The sequence below is a fragment of the Sphaerodactylus townsendi genome, linkage group LG12 (genome assembly GCF_021028975.2).
Source record: "Sphaerodactylus townsendi isolate TG3544 linkage group LG12, MPM_Stown_v2.3, whole genome shotgun sequence".
NCBI classification, from domain to species: Eukaryota; Metazoa; Chordata; class Lepidosauria; order Squamata; family Sphaerodactylidae; genus Sphaerodactylus; species Sphaerodactylus townsendi.
The window spans coordinates 1,002,868-1,025,923 of NC_059436.1; the positions used below are offsets into that span (position 1 = coordinate 1,002,868).

At 44.7% G+C, this 23,056-nt stretch overlaps 1 protein-coding gene across 2 annotated transcripts in view; it reads left to right on the forward strand.

Annotated features, from left to right (window-relative positions):
- PDLIM2 (PDZ and LIM domain 2) overlaps positions 1–23,056 on the forward strand; it is a 47,101-nt gene that overhangs the window by 13,464 nt on the left and 10,581 nt on the right. For both annotated transcript variants that reach the window (XM_048511934.1, XM_048511935.1), the window contains exons 2-6: positions 666–807; positions 9,140–9,291; positions 17,105–17,174; positions 18,664–18,857; positions 19,497–19,581. In XM_048511934.1, coding sequence (XP_048367891.1) covers positions 715–807; positions 9,140–9,291; positions 17,105–17,174; positions 18,664–18,857; positions 19,497–19,581 — 594 coding nt within the window. In that variant the 5' untranslated portion in view covers positions 666–714. The remainder of the gene's footprint in view (positions 1–665; positions 808–9,139; positions 9,292–17,104; positions 17,175–18,663; positions 18,858–19,496; positions 19,582–23,056) is intronic.

Below are 23,056 nucleotides of genomic sequence, written 5' to 3' on the forward strand. Positions count from 1 at the left end.
ACTATCCATGCTTTCCCCTCTGTTCCCCCTTCCATGTTGCCAGCTCCTTCCTGTTTCTTTAAATGCTCAAATAGATATCTGGATACAGTAATAGCCAACGAGTTGGCTTTTTGCAAGGAAAGGAAGCTACAAAGCCTTGAAGGAGTCTACTTTTGGCTCCCTTCCACGCTTCCCGGTCTGCTTCTGCTGCTCACTTCCCACTTAGCTGACAAATAATACTAGCATTTTCTAACTTCATCTTCTTCCTTCATTTGAGGAGAGAAGAGAGAGCAGCAGTGTAAGCGTGGGAGGTTAAGGCTTCGTGTTATCTAATCTGGGAGGGAACCCGGGTTTGATTCCCAGCTCTGCCGTCCTGAGCTGTGGAAACTTTATCTGGGGAATTCCAAGATTAGCCTATACACCTCCCACTGCGCCAGCTGGGTGACATTGGGCTGAATCACAGCTTCTGAGACTCTCTCAGCCCCACCTACCTCACAGGATGTGAGGGGGGAAGGGCAAGGAGATTGTAAGCCCCTTTGAGTCTCTTGCAGGAGTGAAAGGGGGGATATAAATCCAAACTCCTCCTCCTCCTCCTCTTCCTCTTCCTCTTCCTCTTCTTCTTCTTATATGCTTCTTCTTGTAGGAGATCTCCTTATCTCCTATGTGTCCTTCTTTTGTCTTTTCAGCCCTATAAGAGAGTATCGTGATCACCTGTCCACTGCCAGTGAAGCTGCCATGTCCGTGAGTGTGAACCTTGTTGGCCCTGCCCCCTGGGGTTTTCGCATAACCGGTGGAAGGGACTTCAGGAAGCCCATCATGGTGTCCAAGGTAAGAATTCTTCTCTCAAGGTATTGCCGAAGGCTTTCACGGCTGGATTCAACTGGTTGTGGTGGGTTTTCCAGGCTGTGTGACCGTGGTCTGGTGGATCTTGTTCCTAATGTTTTGCCTGCATCTGTGGCTGGCATCTTCAGAGGTGAATCACAGAGGGAAGTCTGTTGTAAGAGAAGTCTGGACACAGTGTGTAACAGACTTCCCTCTGTGAGTACGCACCTCCCTAGAGAGATGCCAGTCACGGATGCAGAGCAATAACAACGAGATCCTACTGAACAACATGCACGCTTGGAAAACCCTACCACCAGTCTTCACAAGATTTGTTTCAGATTTGTAAAAGGACCAGAAACTAGTTGGTGAACTCAAGTCACTTGAATGCATATCTATACCATATCAACATTTACCTTCTGGCCACCTGGCTGCTCAGTGAATATCATTGAGGAAGAGAAGCATTTGCGTGAAAATGATCTTCCTCTTTTAGTTCAATGGAAAATAGAACAAGGAGAGTGTTTTGTATGAGGAGACTTATTTAAGAAAGACTGAACCTCTAAGAAGGTTAAGGATCAACAGTAAGCTGGGCATCTCAAACGGGAGCCTACTGGTCCCCAGCTGCTAAGCCAGAGGCAAAAAAAATGCTTATAGAGCTGCAGTGCATGTTGGGGGATTTGGTTTCTCTGGCACCCTGTTACACTCTCAAATGTGCCTGCAGGCAAAGTTAGCTGCAGATGAAGGGCCTGGGGACCTTTGCCAGATCCATCATTGGCCTGGAAGCAGCCAGACTCTCCAGCCACATGTAGTTCCAGCAGCTGGTACTGAACGAGTGGATGTCTGGCCCGAGATGGTGTGTGGTGAGAGGATGTTCTCTCGAGCAGAATTACCCCCTTCGCTCCTGTTTAAAAAAAACTGTTATCTGAGTGATAGAGTGTCAGTACCTCCTGTAGCATGAAGGCATGTGCTTTTCACACGCCAACAGCATGCATCATCCTAAGTCCGGCACGTTTTGTGCTGATGTGGGGATCATTTTGACACACCCAACATATTTCTGCAAAGGTTTCTACTTTGCTTTCCCCCCCTCTTGTAGGACTCCCAGTACCACTCCATATAGCTTACCCTTATACCCACTGTACTAAGAACAAAACTGTGTGTGAACAGTCACTGGGGAATTAGTGCTATGGGGGGCAGGGATGTGGGGGTTTAACTCTTCCCCTTACTGTTTCTCTGGAAGAACCCCAGCTGTTTGAAGGTTCAGCAGTGTAGGAAAACAAAGCACAATGCTGGTAAATGCTTTCTTTTCCTCCTGGTACTTAAAGCAGTCAGGAGAGATGGGTATTTCCAACCAGGGAAGTGGCACAAAAGGAAATAGCTATTTCTCTTGCTTCAGTCATGACCCCAGTCCATATAGCCCCTTCTTCCAGGTCTGATTTGTTGCAGCTGTATTTCATATCCGGGAATCATATCAATCCCTCCAGCATTATATATATATATTGGTCTTAGTGGAGGGAGCTGATCTTCTTGTCTGGTCTTTGTATTTCATTCTCCCACTGGATATGGAATACTATCTTGAGCAGAACAATAGGTTGGCCCAGAAATGAAGACGAGCAGGTGTGTTGTGCGTGATCTTAAGACTGCACGAGAGAGCTCTGACTGGGGAAAAAGCATCACTGGTGGGGCTGCTGGAGGTAGTCTGTCCTGCCAGAGTTTTGGCAGAGCTGCTACCATTATCCACAAAGCTGGATTCAAGAGCTTGGATTGCATCTGGAAGCCGCAGCGAGCTCTTAAACAACGAAGCACTGTGTTCCCACTGACCAATTATGCTCTGGCTTGCTGAAAGCTTTGCAGCGAGCACTGAGTGGAGAGTGGAATTTCCTTTGGAGAAGCTGGAGAGAGAGGAGTTTGCTCGCCTGGGCTGTTCCTGCACTGAATGTCTATGGGGTTTTGCAGGACATCCTGGAATGCTGAGCATTTTGTCTGCTTTGGAGGGCTGTGAAGTTGCTTGGGGTCGAGGCTGTAAAGGAAGCTGTTTCTTTCTCTGGCTTGGCACTGAGCCAGGCATGACCCTTCAGACTAATGAGGAGAACAGATCCTGTTTACCATCTTTTCAAGAATTCGACTCCATGGGAACAGGATTTCTGGGTCCAGGTTGATTTCAGACAGGAGGGGTCTAATGTATTTCTTCCTGACTTTGCCATGGATGCTTTTGTTGACTAAGGGAATTTCCCCTGCATTTTGCCCTGGTTCAGAAGAAGCAAAATGTGCCTTGGCAACTGTTCGTCTGACCAAAATCAGGCTTTTGAGTTGGGGAAGGGCTGGGACAGAGAAAGTCCCTATTGTCGTGGTGGCGAACCTTTGGCACTCCAGATGTTATGGACTACAATTCCCATCAGCCCCTTCCAGCATGGCCAATTGGCCATGCTGGAAGGGGCTGATGGGAATTGTAGTCCATAACATCTGGAGTGCCAAAGGTTCACCACCACTGCCCTATTGGGCTGCTGACTTGGAGTGCCACAGGCAGCCAGGAGCAAGCGGAGCAAAGCCCTAGGTCAGAGTTCCATTGGGTTTGTGGGGCCAGTGGCACCCTCAGTGGGTGCTGGCTCACCAATTTACTGGTCCTGTTTTCTTTTGGGTTGCCTTCCTCCTGGTGGGGTCTGGAGATCTCCCAGAATTTCAACTGATCCCCAGAAAATAGAAATCAGCCCCCCTGGAGAAAATGGCTACTTTGGAGGTGTAGTGTATGATTGAAGTCCCTCCCATCCCCAAATTCAGGGACTCCACCCCCCAAAACCCAGACTCCACCCCCAAAATCTCCAGAAATTTCCCAACCAGGCACTGGCAACTCTAGCACTCCAGGAGATCATAGATGTGTCAAAACCCATCTCTGGAGCTGGTGGCCAAATCTGAATCAAAAGGGCTGCGACGGTGCTGGCATACAAATAGAGATCACTTATTCTGACTTGCTGCTGAGCCATTTTATCCTCCCACTCCATTCATGTCCCCATGATGGTAGAATGACTGTGTGTGTGAGTCATTTAGGGACAAGCTCGTTGTCGCCAGCCCCAAAGGCATATTTTGCTGCAAGGTACTTGTTCCCATGACTTAGGCTGCCTGCAGGTGGCTTCTGGTGTTGCTGACAAGGCCTTACGATCCTGAATCAACAAACTTTGCTGTTTTGCCAAAGAAATGTTGAATGGTTCATCCTTGCCCCCTTGTTATCTGCCTTAGGTAACCGTGTGTTCGTGGGAAGCTTACCATTCCCCCTTCTCTCTATACAGAAATAACTTTGCTGTTGCTTATGTGATCGTTTTTCTGGGATTCAAAAGAGACAAATCAAGACTCACTGATTTTATTAGATTAGGACCTATTTCTTAGTTATGTGGTTGTTTTAGCCTCTGATCTATCCTTTGCATTTGTTAGCCAATTGGGTTTATTCCTGCCTATCTGTCAATTATCCTTGGGATGAATTCATGAAACTGCTTTATACTAAGTCAGAGCATTGCGCTATCAGTATTGTCTGCTGTGACTGGCAGTAGCTCCCCAAAGTCTCAGGTTAGAGTAGAGATATTTCACATTATCTGCTACCTGGTCCATTTAACTGGAGATTCTGCGGACTGAATTTGAAGATGTTCTCTCACTAAGCCTCAGCCCCATTCTGGAAGCATACCTGTGATTCCCTTTCTCTTCTTACAAGCCAGTTTCTCCAGATCTGTGTTAAGGGACAGAGCAGTCATGTCTTATCACAAGGAATAGAAAGCATCCTAGAGCTACTGCACCAATAATTTTCATAGGCAACAGCCTTCCTATTCCATGTCTAATGGAGCCAGCATTCCGGAAAGACCTCATCATGAATTCGAGAAAACTCTTTGTAGGAAACTTGGCTGCTTCTTGCCATTTAGCTTTAGCTTACTTGTATTGTCATTGACCAGGGCGCAATAAAATATGAACAAAAAGTAGTTTTGGCGTGCTTTGATTTGTGCAGGAATGTGCATTCACGGTGGTCTTCAGGTACAGGGATGCAGCATACAAATGTATAGGAAGACTGGCCTGTCTTTCTGTGCTTGCTGGCAGGAGGGAAATTATTAAAAAAGAAAAGCATATCATTCCACATTAATTGTGACAGGAATACCCGCAACAGCAATGTGATGCTACTTCCTGGTATTTGCTGAAATCTTACATTAGCTGTTGATGGGATGCCATTTCCTTCTGTCCCCAACCCTTCTCTCTCATTGGTTGCCCTGCTATGCAAACCAGACACATTCTCCCATTGGCCACTTACAAGGGAAGATTCACACATGTATAGGGAGTGCCTTTGTGTATCACAGTGCTCACAGGGACATATTGAACATGTATTCTTATATCGTAACTTTTACATATCCTTAAGAGACCTGTTCGTGAAACCCCATCTGAATGAAGCTTTAATGACTTCTGACGAAGGAAAAGTCAAATACTTACTCCACGATATGTACAAGATGGGTATATCCCCCCAGGCTATTCTAGAGCTGGGACATGCACGGGCGAAATCATTTATCAAGCAAAGAATTTTTGATATTGAGCGTCAGTCTGATTTAGCAGCTTTTTCAGAGTATCCTTCTCCAGATCATCTAAAATACAAAAATGATCCAGCACCCTACATGTATTTTCTAGAAGGAAGTAATAAGAGAAGAGCATTCACTTTAGCCTAGAAGTGACTCTCACTCCCCTCTAGGGTTTTGGAGGGAAGATGCAGGAAAATTCCCTTTGAAAAAAGGCTGTGTGATTGTCCATTAAAAGAGATCAATACGGTGGAACATATGTTTTTCAGGTGTCCTTTGCTGGAAGAGCCTCGTAAAGATATGTTGGGTCCAATATTAAAGAGATTTGCTGGTAATAATAACAAATATATATTAAGAAGGTTACTCCAGGGAACAGACCCTAATATTACATCATCAGTTGCAAGATTTTGTGTTTACTTGTGTAAATTTAAAAATTTCGAAGAACAATGAAAAATAGGGTGAAGTGACTTTTTAAATAGATACTGAGAAACACCATTATAAGTTTTGGTCATCTTGGCTGTTGAAATATGCAGGAATATTATTTTAATTGTATCTTATATTAGTTAAGAAGGTTCTAAGCTGGTTTATTTTAAATTGTATTGTAAATGCTTTGGTCAAAGACCGTAAATAAATCTTACTTACTACTCCATGATAAAAACTCTCAGATAACTACAGATGTTGCTGCATTTTTAATAAGGGCGATGAAGATCCATAACCTCAAAGTCAATTCTGATTAATTAATACACTCAATTAATAACAGCTTTTATATTTTACTTTTCCTACCCACATTGACTAAATGGGTAGTTTTATGTTAATTTAACATACCTATTTGCCAATAAAAGGTGTTGTTGTTGTTGTTGTTGGTTCCCTGCAATGGCTGGCAATCCTGCTAACGTAGCTGCGTCATCTGTATGTTGCAGAGAGCTTGTTAGGAATGCAAGCATGTCAAAAGCTTTCAGTTCATGTTTTTCACTTCTAATATATTGACTAATAGGAGAGTTGAAGAAGTTGCAGTAGGTTGATTTGTTTTTAGATGTTTATTTCTTCACTCCATTGCTTTATCCTTCCCTTCTTCTAAGGAGCTCGAGATGGTTCCTGTGTTATACATCACAACTATCCAGTGGGTATCTGAAGAAGTGACCTGTGACTCACAAAAGCTCATACCCTGCCAGAAGTTTTGTTAGTCTTTAAAGGGGTACTGGACTCTTGCTCTTTTCTACAGCTGCTCAGTGAGGTAGGCTAGGCATGAAAGGAGATGATTGGTCACCTGCCAAGTCAGTTTCATGGCTTAGGGGAGGTTTGAACCTGGATGTCCCTGATCCTAGTATAGCACTCAAGCCGCTGCACTGTTGGCTCTCTATGAGTAATTTGACTAATTTGTACATTTTCTTAATTCATTACTGTGCAGCAAGATTTTGTGGAATATGAAATAATTATTTGCCAGTTGCTGCAGTTGAACAGAAAACTGAACTGGGGAACCAGGAAAGTTAGGAAATTGCAAGAGTTATTTATGTTCTGATTATATAATTGCTGTGATGATGCACATGTAGTGTAAGTGCTATGTGAGTGCTAACTGTATAATTGTTGGTGATAGGTAATGAATGGTAATAATCCAAAACAGTGTGGGTTTTTATCTTTTCCATTCTCTTAACCGTTCAATCAGTGTACATTTTCCCATTTCAAGTAACACTGGAATAATCGGATTCAGTATATTCCATCTAGAGGCTGGCAGAATGTTTGCAGCTGTGCTCCTTGTACAGAATTACCCATAAACCCAACACTATGTTTGCTGGAATGATCAGTGCGTAATATCGTTAGTCAGCAGCTTAATTGCTTAAAGCACCCTTTCCAGTAGACGCACATTTTTGGACACATTTGTCATGCCTTAGGGCAATGTAAAGGTGTAGTGAAACTGCCGTTTTTTCCATTTTTTCTTAACTATTTTTACTTGTAATCTGGTTTATCCAACGTTCAGCTGCACAGAGAGCAAACTTTATCTGAGGAGCTCTGTGTAACATGGAAGCTGGCATACCCCCCTTCCACCCCAGGAAGTTGTCCTGGCTTTCTTGTGTTCGGCTGTCTGAAACTTCAGTCACCCTGACTAGCCTACTATAAGGTGTCAGGAAATGAAGCAGTGTGAATAACTCTTTCCTTCCTTCTCACTTGACAAATGCATTTTGCCTTGGAAACTTTGTTTCAGAATTTGATAAATCTTTAAGCTGTAACATCCTTTTTCACAGTGGTCACAATGTTACATCTAATTACAAAGCTTAAATCAGAAAAAAGAAACAAAAAACAGATGCAAAATATTTTTAAATTCTTTTATTGAATAAAAGCCATTACGAGACAGCCATACAACATTCTAAAGTCTAGCTAAATATAGCTATATAATTCTGATGACTTTTAAATATAGCTTCTTAATACACACTCTTTATAACAATGTGAAACTTAGAAATAAAATCTAAACATAAAACCTCAGCCTTCACATCTTCCTCTGGTTTTCACATAGTTCAGGAATTAATAAAAGGACTTCATCTTTTCACAGAAAAATCCTGAAATATAATTTTCTTAATTATTTATATACTGTGAGTTTGTCATGATCACACTGTACTGAAACTTCCTTAACCATACCTGTATTGCTGGTGCATCATTCGTGTCCAATATTTGTGGTGAGTTAACTTGCTACAACTATCACGCTTCTCAATAGATACACATACTCTTTTCACAGTCCTTGTTCTGTCTGCCGAAACAGGATCAGCATTGGACTACATACTACTTTTCTCTTTGCTGTCTCTTTTAGTAAATTATAGACATTTTACCAAAATTGCTCCACAGCTGGCAACTCCACTATATATGTATACCATAACTTTTTGTAGATTCAAAACACTGTGTTGCAGCTCTTCTTCCAGACAGTTAGCGCTTTCTACTAATCATAAAGCTAATAATAAATCCTTAACTGGGTGAATGCATGGACTCAGAGTATCTGTCAATTTAGTCTGTGTTATTAACTAATGAACAGATATATCCTTTGTTTGGGTACTGAAGAGAGAGCCAGTAGAAGCAAGCACAGCAATGTCTGCAATGCCTTTTTGACTCCCTGGAGGTCCTATAGAACTGTCCACTGTGGGTTGGGGAGCTCTTGGAGATTTGGGGGTGGAAACTGAGGAGGGTGGGATTTGGGGAAGGGAGGGGCTTCAGTAGTGGTATGAAGCTGTGGAGTCTACTTTCCAAACTAGCCATTTTCCCCAAGAGTTGCTCTCTGTCATCTAAAGATCCATTGTAATTCTCAGTTTCATGTAAATTAACATTGTTTTATAACACTTAAGGTGAAATCAGTGAAACCAACGGAAATTTTTTAGTAAAAGTAATAAAGGGAATTGATGTTATAATAACAAAGTAAAGATTGTGGTTAAGGATTAAGTATATTTTTGACGTAGCTTACTAATAGTAATCCAAGAAGGATGGAAAAGTCAACAAATTACTAAACTGTGATATAAACAAATTTTCCTAAATGGAGGAATAATGCTTCAAAATTATGCTTTGTTGTTATATCTGCATGATTGGTGGTTGCCATATTTGCATATTTTATTTTGATGTGTAATAAAGCACTTTAAAACCAATAAAATAAAATAAAGATCAGTTGTCATTCTGAGAGATGTACAGGCCCCACCTGGAGACTGCTATCCCTACTGAAGAGTAGGATACCTACTTATCTTCCTTGTCATATCCTTGGTCTATTTGAGAGAAGAGTGCTGTTCTATGTCCTTAACTCTATGCCCCCCTTTTCATCATTGGGCATGCAGGTGACTGAACACAGCAAAGCAGCCCTTGGTGACCTTCGGCCTGGCGATGTTATAACCTCTATCAATGGGGAGAACACTGGTGAGATGCTCAACGTGGAGGCACAGAACAAGATAAAGCAGAGCTCTGGGCAGCTGCAGCTCCAAGTGGACAGGTAAGAATCCCTTCCAGCTGGCCTTGAATGAATCACCTGCAGGTGCTGTGGGGCTCCCAATCTTCCTCGTAACTTTAACAATCCACGCTGGGTTGGTTTTTTGCATTTATAAAGTCATTTTGCCCTGGCTTCCTTGGAAGTCCTGCAAAGCAACAACTGTCAATCACTCTGATGTGTCTGGCGCATTCTGATGGTCAAATATATCCAATGTTAGTGGATAATTTTTTCTGCAGAGAATCTTGGAAGTCTTTTTTCTCTCCATTTTTTTTGCTTCTCCTGGGGTTAAAGCTTGACAAACCTTCAATTCTGCAGTTTTGGAGAGCTTAAGAACTGTTGTTATGTCACCCAGCCGGCTTTCTGAAGGGGAATGAGGAGTCCAATCTAGTTCTCCAGGTTAGAGTCTGCTGCTCTTGTGTGGAATGAGGATTCAAAACTGGTTCTCCAGATTAGAGTCTGCCACTCTTAACCACTGCACCACTCTCAGTGGGCAGAGGTGGGATCCAACCAGTTCTCACCACTTCTCTAGAAGTGGTTACTAAAGCAACCTCCCTGCCCAATAGGGACTGGAGGTGCATGTGTGTGGCGGCGCCACTGTTTGAATCCCACCACCATCGGAACCTGTTATTAAAATTTTTGGATCCCACCACTGTCAGTGGGCTATAATGCCATGAGGTCCACTTTCCAAAGCAACCATTTTCTTCAGAGGAACTGATCTGTTTAGGAGATGGGCTGTAATTCCAGGTGAACCTGAGGTCTCACCTGGAGGCTGCCATTCCTAACTGTAGAACCTCCCACCAAGAAATGGCTGGTTACCGGCCCCCTTTGCAAATGTCAGATCTGCAGGGATTAGAAGCCCTGAAATGGTGCACCAGATCCATGAAATCAGAGCCATCATACGGGCTGTGCTTTGGGAGGTATTGTTTGAATCCCTGATTTGGGGGATGAGGGAAGAGCAGTGCTGTGTGTGTACTCGGGACTTGAGCCATGTCTCCATATGGAGAGGGGCCCTTTAAGGCGGGGGAGTGTGAGAGGGGCTTGTGGATTCCCTGGCTTGAAGGTTGACAGAATATTAGTTTTTGTTAACACCCGATTCAGGATGTGCTTTCTTGGCTTTGTGACTCTGTTGGTGGTTTGGAAACAGAGTACAGCTAAGCTGGAAAGGGTGAGCTGGAAGCGGAGGCAGCACGCAGCTCTGGCAGCACTTTCCCAGCAGTCCGTGTTTGACTCATTCTAGCCCCTGGGGCTCTTTTTGTGTGGAGAGGAGAGGAAGGGAACAGTGTTTGATTGCATGTGTCATACTGAAGGCAACTCCAAGTGGTAGCTGGGTTTGCCCAGTACATAAGGGCGACCCTCCTGTGTTCACTAGTCGGGATATTTTCCTAATATATTTTGTACATGGTTGGCCTATGAGCATACTCCGTGCCAAGGAATATCAATTCCTGTCATTAGAACAAATCACATCAACCAGTTTTAATTGGCAAACTTTATTGGTTTATTTATTTGTTTTTGCGGTGTGGGTGTGTTTTGCTATTGAATGGTTTGGGTAAGAACATAAGAACTAGCCTGCTGGATCAGACCAGAGTCCATCTAGTCCAGCACTCTGCTACTCACAGTGGCCCACCAGGTGCCTTTGGGAGCTCACATGCAGGAGGTGAAAGCAATGGCCTGCTGCTGCTGCTGCTCCTGAGCACCTGGTCTGCTCAGGCATTTGCAATCTGTGATCAAGGAGGATCAAGATTGGTAGCCATAAGCTCTTGTTTGGCTGTAGGTCCCTCCTGGCCACTGGCAGGAGATGTGGGGGTAGCCTTGCCAGATCCAGGTTGGGAACCTTATGGAGATCTGGGTTTGGAGCCTGAAGAGAACAGACATCGTAATTGGGTATAGTGCCATAGAATCCACCCTCCAAAGCATCCATTTCCACCACAGGGATCTGATCTCTGTAGACGGGAAATTAGATGTCATTCCAGGGGATCCCCGGGTCCAATCTGGAGGCTGGGCAGTGGCAGTGCCTACTTGGCAGTGGCAGAACCAAAGAGGAGGCTTTGGAGGAAGGAGACTGCAAAGAGACCTCAACAGGAAGGTAGTTGCCTATAAAGCAGGAAAGCCAGATACCTGGAAAAGCACTCTGCTTTTAAGGTCTACTCTGCCTTTAATCTTCTGTGTGGCTTCAAATTCCTTTCTTCTACCTTGAGGACTAGAACTCCTGACCCAAATGCATACATTCCTCATGCAGTGACACTGGGGAGGGCAGCTTTTACCGTAGGAGAAAGCTCAGTCAAACCGTCTTTCATACATCCTAAAAGGCCTAACTAATGAGAGGGGGCTTTGAAATAGCCAGCAAACCTTCTAAACGAAATAAGACATGTGACCAACAAATAAATAAAAATTCAGTGGCAATGCTAGCAGAGAAAGTCAGCACACATACAATTTCTCAAGTTTCCCCAGCTATGAGTGGAAGCCTATCTCCAGAATGGGGCGTATCATTCTGGGAACCAATTGGGCAAGGCTTTCTGCTTTGAAGAGCCACAGACCAGATGTGTGTCAAAACCTCAGCCCATTGGCACTTGGGCTGCTAACCCTGTATGTCCTTTCTCAACTACTAAGGGCAGCATGTGTTAGTTAAAGCCTGTTCTTGTTTTGGGTAAAGGCTAGAGAATGCCAAGTGACCGCAAACAAGGAAACTCCTGCTGAGGAGAAAGATTCTTCTGTAAGAAGAATTACAGCTCCCACCCCCCACCCTGGCCGGGATTTTTTGGGTTTATTGCATAAATCCAGTTGGGCCTGTAATAATACCACATGAGCCAGCATGTGACTGGAAAGCAGTCAGCTGAAAAAGAGCCCTTAGGTTAAAGAGACTGTTGGCCTAGCCCAGAGTGGAGAAGCAGGTAGCAAACTCTTTTGTGTTCAGCTGTTCAAACTATATGTATGTGAAACTTGTTTGGAGGAGGGGAAGAGAATAAGAGAACGGATGCGCTGTGTAAAGCTGTTCAGTAGCGAGCCACTCTCCCAGGTGTGGTCTCTTTCTGGCATGACTCAGATTCTCCTTCCCCACCCTATGCTTGCTGGTTCCAGAATTTGGCCTGTTGCCCCAGGTGTTGGCAAGCTACGCCGAGATAATGCTGCCTGAGGGAATCCTTGAGGAATCTCCTCTTTACACCTTTTACCCTCTCCTTCTGAGAGCAGCCACTCCTGCTATAGGTATTTGAGTGGAACTGCCCCATCCACCCAAACACCTGCTGCGTGAGCCTTGGTGTGGGGCCTTCTCGCACCTCCTTTATGCATCCTGGCATGCTCTGGCTTGCGTGGCACTATTGCGCGTGCACAGGAGGACTTGTGGAGCAACAGGGCTGGGCATAGAAACTAGCCCACACACGTTGCCAGTCTGTGTGTCTCCAGTCTGTCCTCTCACCTTGTCCTCTCTCTTCACGTCAGTTTCCTCTTTCTTTGTTTTTGTCTACTTTTGACGTGCAACTGATGCCTGATGAGGGATGGAAATGGCATCTTGGCACTGCCCCAAAACTGACAAACCAAGCTGAAGCAGCTAAGAAGACGGCATTCTTCTCATTCCGGGTCCTTTGGCTCATCCTTCTCTCTTCCTCCTCCACCCTCCCCTGAACATGCAACTTCTTCCTTCTGACAGTTGCCCTGGGGCACTTGGAGTCTTTGGCATTGTCTCTTCTGGCTGTCCTGTGGCACATACCAAGACCTCGTATGTGTAGTACTAAGGCCATTCTTCATGCTACATGAATGCATGAAACTGCCTTATGCTGAGTCAAAACACTGGTCTGTCAAGGTTGGTCAGTATTGTCTATGGTAGAACTCATGTTTTCCAGATAGCCCAGGGAACTACAATTCTATCAGTTTCCTACCAGCATGGTAATAATTGGCCATGCTGGTAGGGGCTGATGGGAATTGTAGTTCCTGAACATCTGGAGAGCCGCAGATTCCCTACCCCTGGTCTATGGGGTCTCATGTAGATTTCCTTCATGTCACCAACTACCTGGTCTTTTGAACTGGAGATACTAGGGATTGAACCAGGAACCTTCTGCATGCGAAGTGGATGCTGTACCACCGAGTTGTGTGTCCTTATCTCATAGGAGTCACACAAGAACATAATCATGCAAAAAACGTCGCAGGGGGATCCTACTTCAGTTCCCTGCTTTCAGTTTCTAGTACTTTATTACTGCTTCCAACGAATGGGCACTTGCTTCTCTTCAGAATCAGTTCTATCAGCTGACATAAGGGTTCATTCAGGCCTGGTTGCTGCTGTGTACAGGTAATATAAGGAAGCGCTCGTACACAACCCTTGATGCCTGGTGCAGTTTTTTTTGGGGGGGGGGTGAGGGAAGGTGCTATATGGTTTTTTTTTAATTTCCTGCATGCCTCAGGTGTCTGTTTCTCCCCACCATTGTTTCTAAGACACACATTGTTCCCTTTTTTTGCTCACGTGAGGATGTCTGCTGTGCCCATCTGGAGTACTTACTTTACTAATAGAGGAATGCCATTTGGCATTTATACAGTGCTTTGAAATGTCAAAAGTATTTCACATATTTATTTATTTATTTATTTATTGTTTCAATTTCTACGTCATTTTAACACTGTAAAATAAGCCAGTCTTATTCCTGTATTGTGCGTGGCAGGCTGTGAGGATGGCAGTTGGCCCGAGGGTCACCAGTTCCCCTTCTCTGAGGTGAAGTTTGAACCAGGAATTTCTCTCACGGGCTACTAGCTGCTGTGCAGCCTGTTCTGCACCAGAATTTGAAACTTGTTCTTTGAGAAATCACGCCCCACCTTCCTCAGAACTTTGTTTTAAAAGCTTAAGAGTCTCTTGTGAAGAAGTTATAAGATGCTGTGGTTTTGGTGCCAGACGGTGTCCAGTCAGACAGGTTTCAGGCCTGCCTCCCCCACCACCCCCGCCCTGGTCCTCTAAAGTTCCTAGTTTGATTTCTGGTTTTCTTGTCATGAACTTGGCATTCTCTATCAGACTCCCTGGCTGATACTTTAGTGTGTTTAATAAGGCTAGCGTCAGATCCAGATTTACTGGCTTCTTAATTGGATCCATTCCTCTATGGGGCCTAGGATACGCCTGTTCTAGAACAGACCTCCTCTCCCTTTCATTGAGTTGTAGAGACAGGTTTATGAAAAGCAAAGGTTGTGTACAGTGAAGACACTCGTTCCTGACTAAGTAGTAGCTCCAGTGAGGCCTAGAGTAGGCTTAATCCATCTTCAACTGCTCTAGGTGTTTGACCCTTATATAAAGCAGTGGTGCGACCGCACTTGGAGTACTGTGTCCAGTTCTGGTCGCCGCATCTCAAAAAGGATATTGAGGAGATAGAAAAAGTGCAGAGAAGGGCAACGAGGATGATTGAGGGATTGGAGCACCTTCCCTATGAGGAGAGGCTGCAGCGTTTGGGACTCTTTAGTTTGGAGAGGAGGCGGCTGAGGGGGGATATGATTGAAGTCTATAAAATTATGCATGGGGTAGAAAATGTTGACAGAGAGAAATTTTTCTCTCTTTCTCACAATACTAGAACCAGGGGGCATTCATTGAAAATGCTGGGGGGAAGAATTAGGACTAATAAAAGGAAATACTTCTTCACGCAACGTGTGATTGGTGTTTGGAATATGCTGCCACAGGAGGTGGTGATGGCCACTAACCTGGATAGCTTTAAAAGGGGCTTGGACAGATTTATGGAGGAAAAGTCGATTTATGGCTACCAATCTTGATCCTCCTTGATCTGAGATTGCAAATGCCTTAACAGACCAGGTGATCGGGAGCAACAGCCGCAGAAGGCCATTGCGTTCACATCCTACATGTGAGCTCCCAAAGGCACCTGGTGGGCCTCTGCGAGTAGCAGAATGCTGGACTAGATGGACTCTGGTCTGATCCAGCAGGCTAGTTCTTATGTACTTATGTTTTTATGACATTAAAATCTGGGTTTTTTTCCTTTTAGCAAACTTGGCAAATGCAGCCTCACTCTGTGTGGGGTGTTCAAGCATAAACTTCAGTGAGTCAGAGCCCATTTCAGATGACTCCAGTGCATCTGTTGAAGTGAATGAGTCTGACTCACAAAATAAATTTTGCGAGTCTTTAAGGCGCCAGTGGACTCCTGTTGGATTAGGTTTCTAACACAATCCAGAGCAATCCCTTTTGCTCTGTTAGTTACTTTTCCACAAAAAGGTAAACTACGCATATTTACTCTGTCTCATGTAACTCACAGCAAGGATGGCTGTTGGAGGAGTCCTTTCTACATAGCCGGAATGGCCAGCAGGTGGCGCTCTGTCTGGATTGGCCCTTGGTGGCTCCAGTCTAATGTAACCATTGTATGATTTCCACTGCTTCTCTCAAAATTAAGGCATGTATTTCAAACAGTGAGCAATAGAATTATTCCACATTTTAATGCTAAATCTCAGCATGGTGTAATGGTCAAGAGTGGTGGACTCTAATCTGGAGAACTGGGTTTGATTCCCCATCCCTCCACATGAGCGGCGTACTCTTATCTGGTGAACTGGATTTGTTTTCCCATCCCTACGCATGAGACCTGCTGGGTGACCTTGGGCTAGTCACAGTTGTTTCAGAACTCTCTCAGCCACATCTATTTCACAAGGCGTCTGTTGTGGGGAGAGGAAAGGAAAGGAGTTTGTAAGCCACTGAGACTCCTAATGGGAGAGAAAGGTGAGGTATAATCCAAACTCTTATTTTATTTTGTTATGTTACTAAATAAACTTGCACACCCAAGGACACTAGTTGTATAACTGAGAAGCCCTCATTGGTTCATGGTACAGATGTTGTAGAGTCCTACCAGTTGCAAAGGTGGCAAAACATTCTTCCATCACTAGGGCTGTGATCCACGGAATAAAACAGCCTGAATCGACCATCTCTAAAACATGCTTAATCAGCACCATGAACTAGTTTCTTCAGGCCTGCAGTATGGACCATACCCCACATCGGTCCATCCTTTTGGGCCTTGCCTGTTCTACATTCTCTCCTTTTCTCCATCTCGCTGCAGCTTGCTTCCCCACTCCATGATTTAATTCCCCTTAACGAATTCCAGCTCCCAGCCGCATCAAAGCCCCAAATACATTCCTGTTGAGAGAGAATATAAAAGAAGCCGCACTTCTTCTCTCCGCCATCCACCCCCCAAGTTCAGAGTCTGGCACTGGGGGCAGGGGACTTATCCAACTCCTCCTCTTGTACAGCCTGTGATGGAGGAAAAGGGGGGTGGGTGGAACAAGGCTGCTTTTGATCCTAGTATGGGTCGACTGCTGCGTTTTCCCTGGAGGAGGGCAACAGAATTAGGGTAGCTCACAGACATACCATCTGTGCCTCATTTGGAAGCCATATAGCGAACACCCTGTGGGAGAGGCAAGCTGTCTGTGTTGAAGAAGTACCATCACCATGCTTTTTCATCAAGTGTGAGGTGAGAGAATCTCTAAGACTAACCCAGTCAAAAGCACACAGGGGTCAATTATACACACGGTTCTAGCAGGAGATCTTAAATCAGTACATGCTAAAAGGATCCCCTCTCCCCAGTTTAACTTCTGGGGAATGTGTTTTAACTAATTTTTGCAGAAGACAATTTAATCTGTATCATAGACCCAACACCCCATCACTTTTCATTATGGAGTTCCCTCAGTATCCAGTGGATTCAGAATGATATGGCTTAGAAAGGCTTAGAAATATTGCAGGGAGTACCTGTTTCTATCAGGCCTTGTATTTTTAAGCATAAAGATTGATGTAAGTCCACACATTGCTAAAGACTAGAGGGTTTTTTACATTTGTTTCCCAAGGGTTCTTTCTTTCCATTTTCAGGTCTCAGCAATTCTCTCCCAGCCAGACCAATGGCGAAAGTTCCCCAGAGATGCTGAGTATACGATTTCAGGTGAGCACGCCTTTTGCCTACATATACACTTTTTGACAGTACATGATTAAAGTTTATGGACTTCAGAACTGGGGCTACTCTTCTCTACCTGTGTGCTGCATTTTCTCCTTGGAAGCACAAAGAGGAAATTAAGAATTATTCCCCTATTCCTCTCACATTTATAGAGATTGGACCAGCAATGTTCCTTTCATTTAAAAAAATTGTATTAAAACAAAAATAGTATTACCAACGTAAGTGCTAAACAACAAAAAAAGTCAGTTCAACAGCAGCTGTTCACAATTATTCATCACAGTCATCAATAAAAGATCTCTAATGGCTAGATTTGTGTTTTCTACTCGATTTATCTCTGTACAACTTCTGTAAGAGTTTCCATTTCAACAACTTCAAGAATATTCCTTGATCATTCCCCAGCGGATGAAGTAGTCCGTTTTCCAGTGTTATCACTCAGACATTATTAGCTGCAACACCCAGCTAAGAGCGTTCTGTTCATAGTGAGTAATCAAATATGAAAAATAATAAATTTTATATCCAAGAATCTAGCAAACCATTTCAGAGCTTATTTTCAAATAGTTCCACTGTAATGGTGATAAAAATTGATTTCATCAGTCTGGTATTAGAAGTGTTTGACCAAATTTGAATCTTACTCTGGCCAGAGTAAGATGCATAGTATCTTACTTACATAGTATTTGAATTGAGAATCTAACAGAGTGAAGCAGAGTGACATTTTAATTGATAAATTGTATATCCATTCCCCTGTTTTATTGAGAATTAGAAAACCTAGTCCATTACTTGGCTGAGTCTTAATGTTATCTGGCATTTCAACACCCATTAGTTTGACAAAGATTTCAGGAATTATATAAAGGGCAATAATGTGTGTGGGACAGTCTTTCCGCTGGGGAGGATCAATGTCTCCCCCACTCTTAAATATTCTACCCCTCGTGTACATATGCATGCACTGCAAAATGGGGAAAGCAACAGTTCAAGTCTTCCATACTTCTTTAAGCCCCACTGGTGCCTGTCGGGCTTAAAGGAGTGTAGAAGAGCCATGGCCTCCTGCTTCCTCCAGGCACCACTTCCAATTGAGTATCCCAGAAGTCCCTGGGCCAAAGTTCCATTCATGGTAGGTCCTCTGCCAGGATATGGTCCTCAGCAGATGTCCAACCATGTGACCCTCAGTGACAACCCTGAATGCCTGCTTGCTTTTATATGTAAACAGAAGAGAAAATATAGGATGCAGATCATGGAGTGCTAGTGCCCCTATATAGAAAGCTTTATAGGATAAAGTTGCACTGAACAAGGCCAGCTCCACCAATGGCATGGAGGGGCAGTACACTTTGAGTGTAATATTGAATGGCCTCCAATATCAATTATTTGGTTAACTAAATGTGTACTGCTGTGCAGGAATGAACAGTTAATTTTTCTTTTTCAGGTATTAAAATGTCATTAGCTATTTGATATATATGTCACTCTTTGTGGTCTTCTCCTGTAGGATTCTTTAAGAACCAGAGATGATGGTCAGAGTTCACTGAGATCTTCCTACTCCAGCCCAGCTTCTATCAGCCCGCAGCCCAGCAGCCCCTACTCTCCTCCATCCCCTAGATTCCGTCCTGGCAGCCCACACAGCCCACAGAGGCCCCGTTTGCCCAGTGACATCAGAGGGGAATATGTGGAGAATAGCTGCAGGTGTGTAAGTAGAGTCCTGGTAGAGAATCCAACTACTCTAGACATTCTGTTTCTTAAGTAGAAACCATGCAAGGCATGAAGACAACATCCTTTCCTGTTGGTATTTTGGAAATTGTCGCTTAGAGATGTACATTCCTTCTGAACCTGGAGAGTTCTTTTAGCTAGCGTGGCAATCATTGACAGATTAATTTTTCTGTGAACAGGGCTAATCCCCTTTTGTGGCTACTCATGTCAATGGGCATCACCTCAAGTACTGTCCCTAAAACAGGGATTTATGCATGAGCATCTTTGTTAAAGTCTTCCAAGTTGGTGTCCATAGCCACACCTTGAGGCAAGGAGTTCCACTAACTGGCAAAAATCTCCCCCCACGCACGCAAGAATGATTGGTGAAATTCAGTCTCTTATTAGTTTTAGTATGGTGATTTGAAATTAATTTCAAGCATTCTGAAAAGTGAATGTCTTTTTCACTAACCTCTTAATTTTTGAGAAGGTACACTGATAAGCAACGTGAGAGGTGGGTGGCTTGTAAGTGTATGTGCATGGTTGGTAAATTTTCTTACTCGCCTGCCAGAGTTTTGTTTGGGATCTGCTTCTCTGTAGGATGAGATGGTTGTCCACATGCTTTCTTTCTTTTTCTAGCTTCCAGTCTCTGGGGAGTTCTTTTGGAACCTCTGATGAACACAGCCTGCCTTCCCACGGGCATCAGAATCCAAGCAGCAGACAGGTGAGGAGATAGAGGATTCCCTAGTGTTAGTTCTGTGAGATTTGCTATGGGGTTACTATGCAATCCTGAGCAAGGTTGCCACTAAGAGTTAAGGGGCCTAGGGAGATTGTGATGTTGGGGGCCCTGCCACTACCCCTTTAAATGACCCAGACAATTGTGTACAAAGCTGGGTGACCATGTGCAAGAGCTAACACTTACCAGACTTCTGGGGGTTACAAACTCCTTTCCCTTCCCCACTCACAAGAAACACCCTGTCAGGTGGGTGGGGCTGAGAGAATGCCAAAAAACTGTGACTAGCCCAAGGTCACCCAGGTGGCGTATGTTGGAGTGCACAGACTCATCTGAATTCCCCAGATAAGCCTCCACAGCTCAAGCAGCAGACCGGGGAATCAAACCCGGTTCTTCCAGATTAGAGTACACCTGCTCTTAACCACTACACCACTGCTGCTCTGGAGGAGAAAATCCACGGAGGAGAAAAGCAGGATATAAATGCTGATTCTCCCACTTGCTTTCTTCATGTTCTCTTTCTATGTGCTTGGTACAGTAAACTTTCCCCCTGAAAGTTTTTCTGTAGCTTCTGCCTCTTCTGCTTCCTTTCTGGCCAAGCACTTAAGCCCCTGGCTTTGCTGCTGTGACCTTGGTGCATTGTTGCACATGTCCCTGCAGGCAGCAGCACACCTGACTTTGGGGATGTTTTGCTTGTTTCTGCCTGGTGTCTCCAGGCAACAGCTGGGAGCTGGGGAGGCAGAACCAGTTTGGGGAGATGCTGCCTGCATCTCTTGGACGCAGGAGGCAAAGGTGTTGGCAGGCAGGGTGGCCTCCCAAATGCACCTCCAGTTGCTCCTTGCTCCTGAGGCCTGTTAAGCAGCTATTCAAAGCAATCCCCCAGCCTGCCTTGGCCAGAGGGACCTGTTTGTGCCACTAACAAGTTTCTTTGCACACAGCAGCTCCTCTCAGTATCTGTCAGGCCTGAGACTACTTGGCAGCAAGACCTGGAGAAGCTGTTGCAGTGTTCAGCTGAGACTTCCCTATAATCTCAGCAACTGGTGTGGGGTTGCAGCTCTCAACCACCACACGTTGTGCTGGGTTCTGTTTCCTCTGATTTAGATTTGTATTGAGTTGTTCCTTGCAACTACACAGGAGGAGCCTTTCACTGTTTTGTTTTCTAGTTTCCATTTTTAGGTGCAGTTCTCAATAGTTTATTTCCAAAGGAAATGTGAATGTGCACTCTATTTAATAGTTGGACATAAAAGGGATTGCTTTTCAGTAAGGAAAGGGAGGGTCTGAAAAGACTGTGACCTAAAGTTATGGTAGCCCCATGGAGCATAGGAATGTGGCTTGCAGTGCCAAAACTGGCTAATCTCTGTGTAGTTTCACTTTAAAATAAGATGAGCACGCTTCTAGTTCTTATGACAGAGAGAACTTGGAAAAAGCAGGGGCAGTTCTGTGTTTTAAAGGGCTAAGAACTAGAAGCCCCCCCCCCCAGTGTTCCCAAACTCTCCAAAGCTTCTCCCCTCAGAACTTTCCTCTGTGTATTCTGATTTCCTTTCATTCTTGCCGCTCTTACAGATGCAAATACCTTGACTTCCTTGCATCTCCAGTTTTTATGAACAACAATCCCAGGCTGTGCATTAGAATAAAGCACGCTGACCAACCTATTTGCATAATTTGAATTGTAGAATTTTGACTTTCAAGTAGCAGAGTTATTTGCTGATCGAAAGCCCACCCTGTTCTGAAGCGCTTGGGCGGGCGGCACAAAATTAAAACAAAACAAACAACCCTGCTCCCCTTAGCAGAGGAGAACGGAACACAAACATATAACAAATTATCTTAACTCTTTGTTGCTGCACCCCATGTGAAGAGGCCTCAGTACATGTGAGATGCTAAAATCTTGACTGAATATGGGGCTGCCAAGTTTCTCCTGGCCACCAGCAGTGGAGGGGGGGGGGGCTAGGATTGCCCGATGCATGTTGGGAAAGTCCTAAAGATTTAGGGATGAAGCCTGGGGAGGACAGGATCCTCTGTAGGGTACAATGCCACAGAGTCTACTCTCCAAAACATCCCTTTTGTCCAGGGAAACTGATCTTTGTAGGCTGGAGGATCCCCAGGTCTCACCTGGAGGCTGGCATCTCCACTGAAAGCCGGTCTGTAGTAGAAAGAAGCCCCATCATTGGAACAAATGTGAGCCACAAAGGGAGTCTCTTGTTGCACATTAGCCACATCTGATGTGCAGGTGATAGCATTTTAGATGCTCTGGGAGCAGAGTCCCCAGAGATATGCAGGCTCCCCAGTCAGAAATCCCTATAGGGAACTAGTTAACAAATTATCTACTTGCCACAGAACTTATTTGTAGTTGGTTTCTCTGAGTTGATCTTTCTGGAATGCTCACAGTCCTCCCCAGAAACAGTTCCTCTCCTCTTATGGTCCCCGAGCCCCTTCTTTCCATGCCCGTGTGCCCTGGCACCCCCCTCTCCTGTTGCTCTTGGGCTGGGTGCTGCTATTTATTTGCTTGTTCTGGCTCCAGGGGCTGGCCGGCCTTTGTGTTTTTGCTATGTTCTGGGGTTGTTTTTCAAATCAAAATTGGGAAGCGAGGTTGGCCCCAGAGTCCGGTGTTTGCCAGCTGGCACTTTGCTTGCCCCAGCCCCACAGCCCCTTGGCTTCTCGGTCATGTTTTTCTTTCCTTTCTCACATTTATTTGCTTTAGCTCTTGGCCTTGTCTGTTGGCCTCCTCCCTGCTCAGTGGTTGCATCAGTGCTGGTGGCTGAGATTAAGTGTGGAGGGTAGGTTAGCGGAGACCTAGGCCTGGTTGGTTCTCCCTTATCTTGTTTCCCCCAGAAAAAATTCCTTAATTCCTTGAGCCAAGGAATAGAAGCTCTTGAACAATTTCAGTTTCTTCATCGTTAGCCCTTAATATTGTGTAATTCCTCAGCAGTTGTTACTTCTGCCTTCCTGATGTTCAGCTGTGCTTTGGCATTAAACGCTAAAGCCCGTAAACTACCCTTGTGGATTCAGACTGGAGCCTGAACAGCTTTAGTAGCTTTGGCATCCAACCAGCCTTCTGCTGTTCCTTTAAGTGAAGCTGCCTCCTGATAGGTAGTCAGAACTGTTGTCTGAAAAGGCAGCAAAACCGATTTTGGCATCACTCGCACCCTGCTCTGTTGGCTTTCCCTGGCGTGTCGGAATTTGCTGGAGGGGCAGGGGCACCATACTCCTGATAGCAAAGCTGGCTGCTCTAAACCTGTTGGCGATGCCTTGCTGGAGTGTAGCAGATCTCTGATGGATGGGGGAAATTGCTTCATTTAGCAAAAAACAAAAGTCCAGAATGCCATGAAGCATAAGCTGAGTATCTGTGTGGGTTTAATCATCCTGTGGAGCTGGCAAAGTATGGATGCAAGTTGGGTGGGCGCACTGGAGCCAGGGGATCAGGCTTTGCTTGGGAGACAAAGGGGCATTGTGAGGTCCAGCTATGGAAACT